Source organism: Strongylocentrotus purpuratus, unplaced genomic scaffold (assembly GCF_000002235.5).
Source record: "Strongylocentrotus purpuratus isolate Spur 01 unplaced genomic scaffold, Spur_5.0 spur5_scaffold_5, whole genome shotgun sequence".
NCBI classification, from domain to species: Eukaryota; Metazoa; Echinodermata; class Echinoidea; order Camarodonta; family Strongylocentrotidae; genus Strongylocentrotus; species Strongylocentrotus purpuratus.
Genome location: NW_022145611.1, coordinates 43387696 through 43406443, shown reverse-complemented (window position 1 = coordinate 43406443; position 18748 = coordinate 43387696). Strand labels below are relative to the sequence as shown.

General features: G+C 36.7%; 1 protein-coding gene across 1 annotated transcript; it reads right to left on the bottom strand.

Annotated features, from left to right (window-relative positions):
- Positions 1-2716: 2716 nt before the first annotated feature.
- LOC115929746 lies at positions 2717-9034 on the bottom strand. The gene is made up of 8 exons (XM_030999692.1): positions 8891-9034; positions 7583-7756; positions 6541-6581; positions 5727-5888; positions 5085-5202; positions 4264-4464; positions 3806-3846; positions 2717-3367 (listed from the first exon to the last, which is right to left on the bottom strand). Exons 4-8 carry the CDS (start codon positions 5859-5861, stop codon positions 3227-3229), a joined length of 636 nt encoding a protein of 211 aa, XP_030855552.1. The 5' UTR covers positions 5862-5888; positions 6541-6581; positions 7583-7756; positions 8891-9034; the 3' UTR covers positions 2717-3226.
- Between the last annotated feature and the right edge of the window lie 9714 nt (positions 9035-18748).

Here is an 18748-nt window from a genome sequence, read left to right as displayed (position 1 = left end):
TATTTCCAGGCCCATGTGAAATAAAAAGAAGAGCAACGCCCAATTCATAAATCACAGGAAGTAGGCCTATTTCCAGGCCCATGTGAAATAAAAAGAAGAACAACGCCCAATTCATCAATCAAAGGAAGTAGGCCTATTTCCAGGCCCATGTGAAATAAACAGAAGAGCAACGCCCAATTCATCAATCACAGGAAGTAGGCCTATTTCCAGGCCCATGTGAAATAAAAAGAAGAACAACGCCCAATTCATCAATCAAAGGAAGTAGGCCTATTTCCAGGCCCATGTGAAATAAACAGTGAGCACATTTTTTTTTTTTTGATCCTCAAAAAAATTTCAAGTTGCACCCCCCCCCCCCTTGAGCGCCAGAGGGGGGGGGGGGGGGGGGCCCAACCCCCCAAAAAGGTAAAAATCACGTGATTTTACATGATTTTTTTTTTCTCAAGGGGGGGGGGGGGCCGATCCGCCACTGTTCAACGCAAGAACACTGGTACCCAAAATGATGTGATATCCTTTGATAAAGACATTATTGATTTGAATTACGATTTCATTCAGAAGCATTTTAAGCATTAAAATGTAGCCTCAAGCGTGTTTCGAATGTGTTAACATCCCTTTGTATATTTTGTATTATTTTAGTTGTAAAGTGATTCATTCAGCCTGTGCTGCTGGTCAGTTCTTATGGACCAATAAATGACAATAAATAAATGAAATAAAAATGAAAGATATCTAAATAATTACGAAAATATTACTGACATTATGCAAAAGTACGAGTTTGATGAATAATTACAAATGGAAGATGTGGTAAAGATGGGATGAAAGGAAAACATTATGTTATTGGTTCACGCGAGTTTTTAATATAAGCCACATTGTGAATTTTGAAATTGAGCCTTTTTGTAAATTATTATCCGGTGAGCTCAATCTTGTAACATTTTATGTTAGAAATTTCAGGGACCAGGCAGAAAGATCCATGAAAATTATTGATCGTGAGTCTTGATCTTTTTATATGCCCAGAAGTGTGAAACATTGCATCAATAATCGAATGCATAAAGAAAAACAAAATCACATGATACCGCGTAATATAATATAATAAAGCCCGTTACAATAATCCAACCGGGAAAGAACATGACTGCGAATCACATGATGACATCTTCAGATACATACTTCCTTATCTGTGATACATTCTTCAACTGAAATCGTACAGATTTACAGAGCTGGTTTATTTGGTTAGACATGGACATGTTGCAATCGAAAATTACACCAAAGTTCTTGACCGATGTATAGATAGTGCAATCTGACTGGTTCCAAATGTGATATTAACATCATTAATGTTTCCCAAGTTGTGTTTGGAGCCGATTACAAAAACTCTGTTTTTTCCTCATTTAGTTTAAGTTGATTCCTTCCCATCAACGTACTTATATATGTGACACAATCTGAAGAGAGTTTTTAATGCAGTATCTAAGCAATTAGGTTGCTTAGGGTCAAACGACTGTCAGCATAAGTGTGATATGAAACGTTATAATGTCTAGCGATGTCTGGCCCAGGCAAAGTATATAATATATCCTATGGGTCCAAACACGGATTATTGAGGGAGACCAACTTTGTTAAAAGCTACTACTGACTGTTTCCCTCTAAATTCAACACAAGTCATGTGGACCAGTATGACCTAAACCATCTCAAAGCTGCACCCCAGCTCACATCCTTGTTGATAACCGACATATTAAAATATGACGGCCAATAGTATCAAAGGCTGCTGACAGATCTAATGACAACAATAAAACTGCTCGACCTTTATCAATAGTAGACAGAATATTAATTTTTTACTTTAATAAGTGCGCTTTCAGTACTATGATAGGGTCTATATGCAGATTGGTTAGGATCCCACTATCTATTTCATTAATGTGTAATCCGTGAGTCTACGACAAGCAATTTTCTCAATGAGCTTTTCCAAGAAACTTAGATTTGACACAGGTCTATAATTAGACAAGCAATCTTTATCAAGATTTTGCTAATAAAGTCTAATAATGGCTGACCTAGCTGCAGAAGGGAATGTACCCGTCTGTAAAGGTGAATTAAGTTGTATAACAAAAGAAAATCATACATGTCTAGTTTATATTAATTTTGTTATGAAGAGGTTAGAGCAAGGCTCCCGGCCTGGTACAATACCAGATGAATGAATGAATGAATGAATGAATATATCATAGAGAAGACATCAATAAGAGAAGACAGTGTCACGATGTTTCACATCCAATTATTTTACATCAAAAATACATTTAATTATGAAGTAATCGAGCTATCTATGAATCAATAAATGAATGAATCAGTGTATCCAACAAAGAATGTGATACCATCATTACAATGTTTTAATACTGCTCTTCTTGAGGGGCCATGCAATAATCCTGATTACCCATCATCGGTAAGGTACCCTTGTACCTTGGTAGAGAGGGATAATTTTAGCACTGAGCGAGCATCAAACCTAGAACATCATTCTATGAACGTCAAAAGCATTCACTAATACATAACACAATCGCGAAGACTTTCGAGAAATAATGACAAAGTCAGTATTCCATAGAAAACTATGTTCGAATTGTTTTACAATTGGCATATTTCAATAAGTAATGGCCAAGGTTATTTGTGGTTGCCTCATAATGAATTTTCGAAAATCTTTTCGATCGTCTTCAATCAGAATTAATCAGTTAAGAATACACAATGTAACATTCAATTCAATTACCTTCAATTAAGTTTATTATTTCCATAAAAATCACATTACAAAAACACATATATTTGCAATAAGTACTGTAAATAACATGCAAAATCTTTCACTAAAATATAAATAAGTACATTAAAATATTAAACAATAATGGGAAATGGACTTTGTCTAGATATCTCCCCAAAACATGCACATGAAATAAACCGCTTATTAATTATCCTTTAATAGAACTATTCTTCATGAAAAACCATGGCACCACTAAAATCTTCAGGTAAATTATGAACGTATCGTTTAGGGAAATCTAATACTAATTTTCGATAGACATAATATCAATATTATATCAAGGTAAGATTAACTCTAATCATAGTCAGATAACTGGTGGAGTAACGTCGAAGGATTTCTAGGCCATTGTCACTTCCCATCATCTTGCTTCTCATAATATCTCAGGCTGATTTATGAACAAGACGTACAGTAAATAGTTTATTTCAGACAATTTCTAAATCATTTTACAATCTGTATTTCTTATAATATTACTTGAATCCATTCAATGTGTGTTGATTGTGTTAAGTTGATAGCGTGTAATGATCGGAAGAGTGATTGGGAGGTCTTATTCTCCTTTTGTATAATGATCATAAAGCCGTCACCGCTGCGTTTCTTGCAAGCCTGTTAGAAAAAATATAAGAATATTTAGGTTTGTTGATACCAATTTCTCTTTAGTCGACGTTTATATTCATATTCATTGAATATCTATAAGCATTTACTATCAAAGTTTTAAAGATTAATAACTTTCGGTATTCTTTGTTGGATTTTTCAAAAAGTTTTCACTTACTAATTTTGATTTTCAGCATTAGTCAAAATTAACTTGATAATGAGTTTGTAATCACGGGGATAGAAAAACAGTCATCATTCTATTAATGTTACTTTGGTCAAATCTACACAGTAGATTTTGTTCGATTTTCGACAAAAATGGACTCCAGAATGATTCCATATGCACCACCCTCTGTAACGTTATTGCTGTACTTTGTACTAAAAGTATGGCAAAATGAACCACTTGTCATTATTACTTTGAAGTTGTGATGTGAATGTAACTACCTAGCTTACCTGTAGTGTTGCACGGAGTAAAGCCTTGCCTAAACCTTTGCCTGAAATAACAAAAACAAATACAAAAGAGAAGTCATGACGTGGAAACGGTAATTTCAAGTTCAAATTGCACTGCCACGATTTCCTGGCAGAATATGGCAAACATCATAAAGGGGCACGGAGGCACATCCCTACATTCTTTTCAAATAAAGGACAGGTATAACTCGAATAGAGGATTATCTGGTACGTTCGTCACTCTGTCTCATCCACCACAATGGCACCTTTAATTTGCCCCTTAATGAGGAGACATTTTGCTACGCCACGGATTGTATTTTACAAAGTCATGCTTGTACATGTAGTACTTTGATACTTTTGTAAATACTTGTATATTGAAAATAATCCACAATTTTGTATTCTGTTTCAATGAATTTGAATTTGAAATTGTTAGTAGTTAGGATTATTACTATTAGAGTCATTACCCTTCTGCGCCGGCTTGAGATAGAGACCTTGTAAGAGATATGTCTGCCCTATCAAAGCATAGTACATCTTAGAATAGAGCATACAACCCACGATGTCGTGGACGACTTCGCTCTCTTCATCCTGGTCTTCGACACGATGTCGATGTTCCACGATGACGGACCCGTACAGTGCTTTGTCGACTGAACCGTCGCGTTCGAATTCTGAGAAAGAAAAAAGAAAGACACACTAAATGAATTTTTCATTCTTTCTGTCTTTTTAAGAATGACTGAATGAATTTATTACGATTTTCGGGCACAATATTCAAATCATATTTATTAGGTATATGACAATGGGAGACAACTTAGCCATGTTTTGAGAGGCATGTAATTATAACACCTGATATGAATACTATAACTGTCCCTGCTCATACGTTGTCAATTTACTTCTGTTTTTGTTTTAAATGATTTTCATCAATCTTCCACAGATCCTCCGCCCGTATTAATACAATTTGATGCCACAGTGAAATTATATTATTGCTTGTATTGAATGACGTAAAATTACGCATTAAGGAGATTGACAGATATCGAAAGCACCATTTAGTGTAGAAAGCATATCCCTCCTCTCCCTTAAGTGCCTTATATAATAGTCGCACACAAAATCTCAAAAATCTACCACAAAAGTACCCCCCCCTCCCACTCAGCCTCTTTCTCAACATCATTGTCATTACTAATCATCTTCATAAGTACATATGTTATTTCCATTCACACTTTTTCTAGAAATAAATACGTTCCATTGGCCTTTTCACCTTTTATTTTGTTTTTTGTTGGTGTCATTTGCCTACCTTCTTTACTGACTTTGCAAAGAGCAGTAATATTCTCCAACTCAGCCAACTCTTCGAGGAGACGGTAAACATTGCTTAGATCTTGTTCCGTGCCGTCACGGATTATATAATCGTCACACTGTAAATACATGCATGTATAATGAGATGGAAGGACGAGGAGAGAGATGTGAGAGTGAGAGAGAGTGAGAGAGAGAAAGAGAGAGAGAGATAGAGAGAGACAGAGATGGAGAGAGAGAGAGAGATGGAGAAAGAGAGAGAGAGAGAGAGAGAGAGAGAGAGATGGTAAAAGGTACATTATCTATTGATTCTTAAAATAATTGCGTTGTAAAATGATATTCATTTATTAACAAACTAGAGACAGCTATGAAAAGAAACATTGCAATAAATAAAAACGATCACAAGAGGATTGTGAATTATTGTCAATTAACTTTTCTGTGCTCAGAGGGGTTTGACAAGCTTTGAACTGAACTGAATTGAAATTAATTAAACATCACATCCTTTCCCTTTCCACCAAACAAATTTACATGCGATCATTTTCTAAAGCTTTACAAGAAAAGACAGAAAGAGAGTGGTAATAATTTAAGCTTAATTGATTACAACATAAGATTTGGTTGATGAGGGAATCGTGGTCGCCACGGTTACCTTTTGAGTGGATGTTGAAGATTGATTTGGCATGATCCAGACATCTATCCCAATGCTACTGGTTCGATTGTCCATACCTTCATTTTCTAAGGCTCTTCTATATGAGGCATTCAGTGGTGTCAAAATAGTCAACATGTTATTAATATCTGCATCTCGAGACACCTACGAAAGGAGAAAATTCATCTTTTAGTAACCAGGAGGACGTTATGTCGACGAGACTGAGACTATGTACACCAAACTATAAATAAATCATATAAAGATCTTGTCGATTATTATTTTTATGTGTCGGTGTTTATTTTTTAATTAGTAATTGGCTAAGCCTGTACCTTGAAGTTTAGGTAGAAAGTCAAGCAAAAAATGTTAGTATCATCTGTTGAGAACAAAGATTTAATTTGGCCAGTAATATCGAAATAAAAATAAAAATAAAGGCTCAAAAGGGAGTTAGAATTCAAAAGTTAGCTTTTCTGTTGTTTGTTAACTACCCGATTTCTCTTCTGTACACCGTACATGATAATGTCTTAACGTAATACATCATTCATATCATCATTCATAATGAATCTACATTGTTAGATGGCTAGTAGTCTCATTTGTCACAAATCCTATTCAACTATAAGAAGGTAAACAATATATTTAAACCATTTCCATTGAATTGAATTGATTCGAAGAATGTGATAAAATGTGAAAATGTAATATTTAGCGACCACTTTTGATTTGTTTTCTTCTGAAAGAAATATTGATGGGGCGGGGTTCAGATCCCACATTCTCTCGAGTGATGCCCTTAATACTGGTTCTAGATTAAAAAGGTAAAACACACCTTCTTGGTATGCTGGATCAATTTCTGCTCAAGTCCACGGTCTTTCAAATCGAAATAAAAATATAAAAACAAATAAATACAAAGTAAGCAACAATGGAGTAGGAAAGTATATGCATTGTTCATTATATAAAAGGTAATGCTATCGCAGGGGCGGGGACATTACATGGACAAATTTCTCCCGCCACCCCCCCCCCCCCCCCCCCCCCCCCCGCGGCGGTCAGCCACGCCCATATTGATTGCCATAATTCCATGCGATTTTCAGGGAGTAAATATTCGCGATTCTGACAATGACGATGCTAAACTTGGTGATGGTGATTGTGGTGGTGATTGTGGTGGTGATTGTGGTGGTGATCGTGGTAGTGATTGTGGTGGTGATTGTGGTGGTGATTATCATGAGGAGGGGGTGAAGGAGGGGAGTGATGAAGATGATAATGATATTAATGATGATGTTGAAGATGATGATGGTGATGATGATAATGATGGTAACGATCAAGGATCAGGTCATCAATGACATTTCTAAATTTAATTATAAACACAATATGAACGCTTTCTACCTAGTATTTAGTAGTAAACTATTAGGCGCAGTTGGTGAATTGCAATGGTATACCTATTCATTGTATTGGGTTTATTATACCCGGTTATCGAGATTTTTGTTTCCTCTGCTAATCATTAACTACAGGTTTGTAAACAGTGTTACAGATGTCAACATGTATCAGTTTTATGATAGACTTTATGGCCTGATCACATTGGTCCTGTTTTTCCTGTATTATTCATTCATGTATAAGTTTATGTATGCAGTTCCTTATAACATAAAAATTAATTTAAAAAAACATTAAAAACTGCAAACACGACCATCAAGGAACAACTCGTTAGCTAACAAACAAGTTTTGTTTATCGATTTTTGTTCCATACATGCAGGTACAAGAAGGAAATCCAATCATAGTCTCGTACAGCATGCAGGTACATAAAGGATTTACAACATAATTAAGTAGTCCAATTGGTTAAAATCTTCTGAGTTATGATAAAAGAGAAAATGTCATACTTCTAAAAGCTGGCCTGATATAGCAGCAGTGAGGGAAAGTCGTTGCGCCTACGACATATTCATAAAAGATGGAAAAGAAAATACATCCAATGATCTGTCTCTGGTTCTCTGTTTCATCCTCAACCTCGATGACGAACGCTTTGAATAGTACTTGCTTGAAATGTTCCTCAAAACCTATGGAGGAAAAATATTGATAACAATATAAATATTTCAGCATAGTTCGCACGTAATTGTAACTATCATTAGAGTGGATAGTTTCAAGCCCGTATACAAGCTTTTTTTAAAGGGGGGGGGGGGGTGTTAGGGTTGCCAACTTTGAGCCAGAGGTGATAGTGAGACATTGCGAGGTGGGTAATGAGCACTTCAAATATTTATCGGCGAATTAGCCGGCGAATAATATCAAATTCCCTTTTAGCGCTGACCCTGATGCCCATGTACTTCATCGAAGCCTCCGAGACCTATACAGCTCACAAGATCTACAGCTAACGAGATCGACAGTCTATACGAAACCAGCAGCTCATGAGATCTACAGCCTGCGAAAGAGCGAAATCTCGCAGCCTAACAAATATTTTTTATGAGACTGTTTTTTTGTTCACGTAGGTTGCATGTTAGTCAACTGGAATGTCCTCATAATCTTTGGCTATACTGTGTATTTACTTGATACAAATTACATGTAAATAAAACTAGACAAGAAGTGTAAACGAAAAGTGTAATTCTACACAAGTATAGTTAGACTATTTCATAAGAATAAGTACAATGTGCACTTCGACAGGTGAATATACCACGCAAGATTATATATACCGGCCTTTTATAAGGGCTAGGTACATCATTATTCCACTACTTGAACGTCTGGGATTTGCTAACCTCTTAATACCTCGTAACAGGTGAATGGTCCCCCCAAATACTAATACAAAAACGTAAATAAATAAACAAATATCATGAACCATTGCGCTAAAACCATGATATTGACACTCTCGGTCACGTGGGGCTTTAAAATACCCACAATTTTTGTTCAGGGTTCACTAGATCTACAACCTCCAAAATCGACCTTTTCTATATTTGCCTATGTATTTCATGGACTGTCTGTCTTCTGAGGTGACCCCGAACTAATGGTAATGTGAGCATAATGAAAATTATGGAAAATACAGATATCCCATAATAATTATGGCAATTTACACTGTAACACAGGATGCTCGGGTGAGAAGAGGACTGCTTGCGATTATAATCAATGTCCATCAATGTCTATTAGAATACAATGTTTCGATCGTATAATAACAACACCATGTTGCAGATGAGGCTTAAACTTACTAGTTCGTGAGTTCTTGAATACCTCCTCAAGTTCTTGTTCGACGACATACTCCTTGAGTAAGTCATAGAGACCGGCTACATCGGAGGCGATGGCGAGACGAATCTAATAGCTATCCATTTTCGAGTTTTAAAGCAATTAATCTGTTCTATGCCTATGCCCTATAATATGGTCTATTGTCGATCTGTTGTTTACTTTGTTTGATCATGCTATACAAAGTCCACCACACGGACAGACGGTGCCGGAAGTGTTGGAACGGTTGAATTAATAGTCGTAAGGCAAACTTTGTCCCTTACAACAGGCGCGGATCCAGGATTTCTTAGGGCCGGGGCCCACTTTTTTTGCCCCCACCTCAAAAAAAATTGCAACCACTCAGCCAGCCGCTGAATAAGCGGGGGGGGGGGGGGGGGGGGGGGTAAGAGGGCACTTTTCTTTGTTTTTTGGTCTCGAAATTTGAAAATTTGTTCCCTTGGGGGAGGGGATGAGGTCACCTTTTTTTAGGTCAGCCATTGGCATAATTTTTATTTTTATTTTTATTTTTTTTTTAATTAAAAAAAAAATCACAAAGGGTGGGGGGGGGGATGCTCCAAAATACACACATAAAAAAAAAACGAAGGGGATAATTCAGTTGTTAACCGTATAATCTTTTAATTTCCCAGGATGTGGTGCCTACTGTGACAATGCTGTAGGAGGAGTAGCAACAACAGGTGTCGGGGAAGCTATCATGAGGATTGCAATGGCATCTCGTATTCTGCTCTATATGGAACACGGTGAGATCATCCGACTCAATAGATGTCAGTGTTTATTAATATTTCTTATTGAATATTGACATGACTGTAAGAGCAGAAGAAGAAAAAAGAAAGAAAAAATAACACGCAAAAAAACGATTACATTGTTGTGATCTAGGGTGGGATTGGGGATGGAAAGACAGCCAAGGATTGTTATTAATGTTATAAATAGTTATTAGAAAAGGAAAAATGCAAATATTGATAGAGGAGGGAAGGGGATAGAGATTACCTTTAAATCAACATTTGTATTGTTTGTGACATATTAAGTTACATGTTGAAAATGTATGAAGATACATTTTTATCTTTTCTGATACTTGATCTCGATTTTTGTTTTTCTGTCAGCAGGCATGACAGGGGAGGCTGCAGCGATAAAGTCACTTCAATTCATGAAAGAAAGGACTGGTTACAAAGCTGGTGCCATTGTCGTTAGCCCGGATGGTCAAGTAAACCCCGTGTTTTCTACTTCTAGTATGTCATGGGCTATAGCTAAAGATAGTCGAATCTCATACGGTGTGAGGATGGGAGAAGTGTTCGACGGTGGAATCATCTGAGGGTGTTTTAAACCCAATCCCAGAACTTGTCAGTAACTTGCATGATAATCTCTTTGTGATGTCACGAATAGCCAATCGTTATCTTTAACAGCAGGGGCGGCGACTTCTTGTCATGACTGAAGGAGGGGGACACGATATTTAAGGATCAGCTTAGAGACTAAGCCGTCCATGTTAATTGCCATATTTATATGTCAAGTTCCAATTAATAATAGGAAGTATAGAGTTGGAATGAAGGCCTATACTAGCTCCTTTACCAACTCAACTATTCCTGAATGAAGACGTATCTACAATCTTACCCAGCAAACATGTTCTATTTTTGCTCAACTCGTTTTTAGAGTGTAGTAGTAATTTTGATAAATGTGTTTTGTATTTTATAATATACTAGTATTGAATTTCATTCACATTTCAATATTTCAAAGTTAACGTAACTGTGTTGTAATGTATTTTATTAAACACACATCATTATTCTGTATAAACAATAATAGTTTACGTATACCAATGAGCATAATAATAGCATTCATCATGGAGTGTTTTCATGACAATACTTTTAAATGGAAACTGTACATGATAATTATTAAGTGTTAACAAATATGGACTTCCTTGAAATACAATCGAACATTTTCCTATATATTAGAAACCTTCAACTTCATTTTTTTAATAAACGAAAATTTGCATGAATTACTGTATATTGCAAATACGTAATATCATGTCTCTGTATAACTATCTACTTTTATATTTCTTTGTACTTCAATCTTTGATTATGAATCTTCCGTTACGTTGTGTTTCATGAAATGTGATCGATATGGTTTTAATGACTTCAATTCAATACCCTAATAATAGAACATTATATTCATATTCACTGCGTATACAAATTTTTTGCATGCATAATTGCATATAATACTAATAACTTCCGAACATATTAAAGACCTTTAAAAATAGATATATTATATATTACTTTATTGCAATAGAACCTTCGTGATTGTATAGAGGTATAATGTACGCGATTTAACATATTTGTACTTATGTAGTTGTGATGAAGCAGTTAATAAATCAACCTAATGTTACACAACTGATACGCTCTACCACTGAATTTGATGAGAAAACTTGTGTTTCTGTACATACTTCATGTATTAGTATTACTTGAAAATTTTACCCAACGTATTGTTCAGCACATTTCATAGACACAATGCGTTATGATTGTACTTTTATGTATTTCTTTTGTAAAACAAAATAATGATATGCATTGCCAAAAATGTTCTTAATAAAATGTTTGTAGGTGGTCAGTCTCGTTGTTCGTAAGGGTTGTTTCCGTTCTTACCTATAATATCATGGACTATGCACAGGCCTTCCCTTATACCAGAGGCGGCCCTCCGGGGAGGGGGGGGCACAATGCCCCCACTTTTCCAGCATTCGAAAAGTGCCCCTTTAATTTTTTTAAAAGTGCCCCTTTTACTTTGACAAGTGCCCCTATTAATTTGTAAAAATGCCCCTTCCCCTTTTCAACTCTGATAAGTATCCCTTTTACTTGGACACGTGCCCCTTTTCTTTTGACAAGTTCCCATTTTCCTTTTCATAAGTGTCCATTTTCCATTCCCCTAAGTGCCCTTTTTAATCTCTAGTAAGTGCCCCTAGTTAGGTACGAGAAGTGTCTCTTTTCACTTTTGATAAGTGCCCCCTTCACCTCTGATAATTGTCCTATTTGAATCTGAGAGGTGCCTCTTTTACTTTGACAAGTGCCCCTTTTCCTTTGTAAGAAGTGCCCCTTCCCCTTTTAATAATTACCCCCATTTCATCTCCGATAAGCGCACCTTATATATTCACATGTGCCCTTTTTCCTTTCTAATAAGTACCCCTTTTCCTAATGATAAGTGCCCCATTAAAATAAAGAGCACCTTCCCCTTCTCATAAGTGCCCCTTTTTTGGTAGAGTGCCTCGTTTTGAGGGTGTAAGAAGTGCCCCATTTCACCTCTGATAATTACTCTTTGTACTTTGGCACATGCTTCTTTTATTTCATGATAAGTGTCCCATTTTTCTCTCATCATTAAACGCGCCCTAGTTCAAGTTCAAGTTCAAGTTCAAGTTCTTTTATTCAAAACCACACGAAACATGATATAATCTTTTACATAAAAAAAAGAGACTGGTAATAGTACATTAATCAACATATTTTAACTTGATTACATCATTAAATGAATGTTTTTTTAGAACCCCTGTAGAAGCTAAGCTTGTGAGCGGGGCCCTAAATTCAACAAAATACATACATTAACGATATGGCAAAGTGAATAAAAAGAATGTAATGTTTATACAAGGGATGGAAATAGAGCACAAAAAATATATATATTCACACACACACACACGCGCGCGCACACGCGCACACACACACACACACACACACACACAGCAAACACACTGATGAGTAGGTCCTTAGTGGTCTATAAGCATTTGAGAATGAGAAATTATTAAGATACAAAGTAGAATTATGTCAGTCTTCCAAGTAGGTACGTTTTAGATAACCTTCTAAACCTAGAAAGAGTTGTACTATTTTTTATATCATCAGGCAAAATGTTCCATTCTTTGATGCAAGCGATATGGAAAGAGGTCAGAGTGATATTGTTCTTGCAAAAGGCTGATGAATAAGACCCCTTTGACGTGTATTATAATTATGAATTAGTGAGTTTTTACGGAATAAATCTTTTAACGTGCATTCATGAGGCATAGACTGAAGTTTAAACATAAACAATACGCAATTGAACGACACAAGTCCACTTAGTGGTAACATTCTTAGTCGAAGGAACAATGGAGAACTTGGATGTCTATAATTAGAATTAGTAATAAGCCTTATTGTCTTCTTCTGCAATACTCTCAACTTTTCAAGATATGACTTAAAAGTGTTTCCCCAAGCAACATTACACTATGTCAAATAAGGAAGAATAATACTATTAAATAATGTTATCAGCCTTCTTTCAGGTAAAATAAATTTTAATCTAAAAATGACACCTACACTTCGGGACAACTTAGTGCATACAACATCTAAATGATTCTTCCAAGATAAATGCTAATCCATAGTTTACCCTAAGAACTGAACATTTTCACTAAGCGCAATATCATGGCCTCCAACATTAAGAAAAGTAATACCATCTGGAAGCTTTTTACCCTTTGAGCGAAAAATAACACATTTGGTCTTTCGAACATTCAACAATAACTTATTACAACAATACCATGCATACAGTTTCTGAATCTCTTGATTTGCATTTAGTAATAAATCTTCAGCCTTCTTATCAACCAGCAGCAAGCTGGTATCATTAGTAAACAGTGAGTATGAGAATAATGTTGATGAGTGTATTATATCATTTATATAGATCAGAAACAACAGGGGACCAAGAACATAACCCTGAGGTACACCATATTAAATGAAGCAAGTTGAGAATTAGTACCATTCACCACAACAAATTGTGTCCTGTCAAACAAATAGCTTTGGAACCAAGACAATGCTACACCACGTATTCTATAATGCTCAAGTTTCCTGAGGAGGATGCCATGGTCAATAGTATCAAACGCCTTAGATAGATCTAAGAATATCCCCAGACAATACTTGTGTCCATCAATAGCTTTTATGATAATACAATTATCAAGCGACTAAGAGCAATTTCTCCCAAAGCTCGCTCCCTACTCTCGCACGCATAGATGATATAGGCCTATACTTATGAAAGGTCTTGTCAGTCTTCCGTTATGAAAATGTGCTTATAATCCTTTCAGGATTGGGTTTTTACCTTTTTATAAGATGTAATTTATGCACTGCGACTTCACACATCTTAAACTGTTTCCTCGCTCGCTCACAAACAATTTTTAAGACAATCAAACTCAACTGCAAAGCATGATCCTTAAGCAATATCTTGTATGGTGTATAAAGTGAAACAAATATTGAAATCATCCCTGATAATTGTAATCACAATGTAAGGGTATATACCAATGTCTAAAAAATTGTATATTTTCGCTTTGAGATTTCCCTTTGTAGGTGCCCCTTTTTTCCAGAAAGTGCCCCTTTTGATTGGTGCCCCCCCCCCCACTTTGAAAGTCGCTCGGTCGCCCCCGCTTTATACTTCCCTCTTAATGTCAGGAGGTTATACGCAAGCCTCAACACTATAAACGGGTAAGGGTTGCGACCCGGGACCACTTCATCATACAAGCCAAATACATCACAACAAAAAGAAAATAATGCATACATGAACATCCGACCCATACAAATATATGAAGTATAATACAAATATATATATAATATATATAATATAGTATAAATATTTCCTCCGCCCACAGACGAGGAAGGTGAGTGCTTGATTAGAAGAGGAATGTTGAAATGGATGAGATGTTTTGTCTTAATATTCTTTTCCGATAATGTAACTGATAATTTTAATAAATGAAAGATAAATACAAACTCTTTGATGGTTGGTATGTGTGCATGATTTTCCTTTTTAGCCATCATAAAATGTATAGTGATCGTTGTACATGCCACCCCTCACCTGAAAACACCCCGGCTGATTTTATTTCACTGAACTCATGTAGACTGACGGTCCATGCATCAACTTCGTTATACAGTGCGAATTCGTTGTGTAAAGTTGTGTAATTTTTTTTAAACGCAATTTTACACAACCCTGTGTAAGTAATAAGAGGAAGAGAGAGAGAAGTATAGAAACAGAGAAAATGGGAAGGAAAAAGGAAGAGTTAAAGGATTGACATGAATATACAACAGTAACTAGAACAAGATGCAAGAAACAATTCTCGATATCAAGATAGAAGTGTTATCTTAAAATTATAAGTTATTGAAATACTGAAACTTTGACCTGTGAATTTGGACCGCCCATTATAGAATAAACAAATAAATACATATAATAGTGCGTCCAAAACAAAACGAAACCAAGAATTATCGATGTTTTATCGATTCATATCCTACCTTAGTGATTCGTGGTTAGTGATTAGTGGTTCATATCCTACCTTAGTGATCGATTTCAGCGCGTGTGTATTGATGGTGTAAAATCCGACGCAACGCCTCTGACGTATGGTGTCCCACAGGGATCTGTTGGTGGCCCGCTCTTGTTCTCCATATACACCCAGCCACTTGGTGAACTGATCAAGTGTCACAACGTTGGCCATCACTCCTACGCAGACGACATCCAACTCTTTATCTCCTTCCCTCCATGTGGTCACAATTTGATGTCCACCAACAAGCGTCTGGAAGAATGTGTTGTTGATATCAGTGGGTGGATGACACAAAATAATCTAAAGCTCAATGGAGGGAAAACTGAGTTTATGATTTTAGGCTCAAAGGTCATGCTGAATAAGATCCCGGGAAGTTTCATTACAGTTTGTGATGATCAGATCAGCCCCACAACTAAATGCCGGAACCTTGGTGTTGTCATCGACTCGAACTTGACTCTAAATCATCATTGTATCTCACACATGCAAAGCCATTAGATTCCAACTCCGCAATCTTTTGCACATCCGAAGATTCCTGACACGTAAGGCTACTGAAACCATGGTCCATTCCCTCATCTCTTCTCGCTTAGACTTCTGCAATTCTCTTCTGATACATCTTCCTGACTACCAGCTGCAACGCCTCCAACAACTCCAGAACTCCGCGGCCAGACTTGTTACGCTCACTAAAGGCACCACTCACATCTCACCCATCATTCAGGCACTGCACTGGCTTCCTGTCCGCCAACGCATCATCTTCAAAGTCATTCTTCTCGTCTATCAAGCACTTCACTGCACTGCACCCTCATACAAACAAGACCTAGTACGACTCTACGAACCACCACGACGACTCCGCTCTGCTCACACCCAACTTCTTTGCATCCCACGTTCACGACACTCCTGGGGAAGGCGTTCATTTTCAAGTTCTGGCCCTGAACTGTGGAATTCACTCCCTCCTCACCTCCGTAATGAGAACTCCTACTCACAGTTTAAGTCTTTGTTAAAAATGTTTCTGTTCTCAACATATTAGTTTGTTTAATTAATTATGTCTTACATTGTACTACCCTTATATAACTTGATTTACTGTAATATGCTTTGTATTGTATTATTGTATTATTGCAAATTATGTCCTGAAGTATGTTAAACTGTAACTTATGTGTATTTTACTTTCTTTCTTGAATTCTTGCCCACAATTATACAACTTCCACACAACTGCGCCAGGAGTGTCATTTTTGACAGACATGGTGCATTATAAATGTTCACTATTATTATTATTATTATTATAACTGACATGATTAAAACAAATTTGAAGAAAGGGTACCAATAAGTCATTTGGTGGACGGTATCTGAATTTCAAGGAGAAAATTACATTTCAAGAAACATTTTTCGCCCTTTCATAATCACCTCACTTATAACTAAGTAAGTTGATTAAAGTAATGCTTGCATTTCCATAATTTTATCAAACGAATTCGTTTTGACTGGCTGCCTGCCGTAGCAACAAACAAGAAACTCCGTTTCGTTGACGATCAGCCATGCGTGAGTTATTTCGTCTTCTTTGTTGTTAGGGCATAGTATTAAGACTATTCCTTAATTTGCAAGATAATTTAGGCTATTCTTTAATTTGCAAGATATGCCGACTGCCAACAGTCGGCAAATAATTATGCTTTGAACAAAATAATATAACTAGATATTATAAATAATAGGCCTAGATATTATAAATAATAGGCCTGCCTATTATGTTGAATAAAACTTGATGTTATTGTGTATTTCAACTTGGGTGATGACCTCTTCAGCATGAATAACATTCTAGCTCAAGTCCGACCCAGGTATTCGAAAGAAAGACAGAATAGAAGAATAGACGGCGAGAAACTCAAGCAAATGCAGAGATTGACAAATTTTTACTGAATCGTTATTTTTTATTTACATTTGCCACACTCTACCAAGGTGAAGTAAATGGGTACCTGGTAGGAATTTATTCCTTGAAATGCTAGAGCGCCATATGGCAGCCGTGCTAAAGCCAGGGTAATAATCGGGAGCGCCAGGAGGGTCAAATCTGACTGACATGAGCGCTATACAAGAACCCACTATTAATAAGCTGGTGGACATGGAGCAGGAATTGAGAAGAGATAACATTATTATCAGGGGTGTTCCAGAAACACCAGAGGAATCCCCGTCGCAAATCCTGGTCGATGTTGCTGCCGAGGCGGGTGTTAAGATTGAGAAGGCCGATATCAGCACTAGCCATCGTGTAGGTCGGCCTCAGGCTGGGAAACCTCGTCCAATCTTGGCGCGGTTCGTTCGTCATGATGATCGAGTTCGCTTGCTTAAGAGTAAGAGGAAGCTGCAAGGATCAAAGTACGACAAGGTGATGGTCGGGGAGCACCTAGCTCCCGGGCGTGCAAAGCTTCTGAAAGCTGTAAAGGATGACCCAGGAGTGTTGAAGGCCTGGATCACTGACGGGAGGGTGATCTGCATTCTTAAACGGGATGGCCCTGATGGACGGAAGTATTCAATCAGTTCCCCAGATGACCTCTTTCGGTTGCTAGGCTGGAGCGAGGATCAACTGAAGAATTCTCGGCTGTTTTTGGACTTCTAGGACATTTCCGGCCCTCTTCTAGACAAGACCTTGACCATATGCAGCATTAATGTCAATGGGATTCACAGCAAATTAGAAGCAGGAGTCATTGATTTAATGTTGAGAGACTATTCAGTAATTTGTCTTCTTGAAACTAAAACTGAAAGGCCTGATTTTTCTCATTCTTACTTCAACAATTATCAAAGTTATATTTTGGAAAAGAATGGCGTGGGTAGACATGGTGGTATTCATGGCATTTGTATTCTCATTCAAAAAAATATTTCATCTCATACCTCTAGAATATTGGGCACTACCTCAGAATCTATTATGTGGATTCATTTTAATTCATTTTGTTTAGGCTTTGAGTTTATATTAGGAGCAGTTTATTTGCCTTGTGAAGGGTCAGTTTATCATAGTAATGATGTTTTTGATCACCTTTATCAGGACCTATTATATTTGAAAAGCACATATAATGTGCCCTTCAGCCTAGTAGGGGACTTTAATTCAAGGACTGGGTTACTTGACGACTTTATGGTAATTGATAATGTTATTTCTGAATTTTCAGGTTATTGTTCTTCAAATGATAATGTTGATTTAAGAGCTCGCTTACTGATGATGGATATGATACTAGGAGGCATAATATGGATTCTTCTATTAATAATAATGGTAGACAGCTTATTGGCATTTGTCAGAGTTTTGACTTGAAGATAGTGAATGGGAGATTTGGTAGTGATAAGGGTGTTGGTAGCTTTACATGTTACAATAAAAATGGAGGGAAAAGTGTGGTTGATTATGTCATTGCATCTGTTAGTTTATTTCAATATATTACTCATTTTGAGGTTGACATTTTTGATAAGTGTGTTTCAGATGTACATTGTCCATTGAATCTGATGTTTTCAAATAAACTGATTCCTATAAATGAAGATGTTGAATTGAGAAAAATTGAAAATAGGGTTGATGCTCCCGAAAAAGTGAAATACA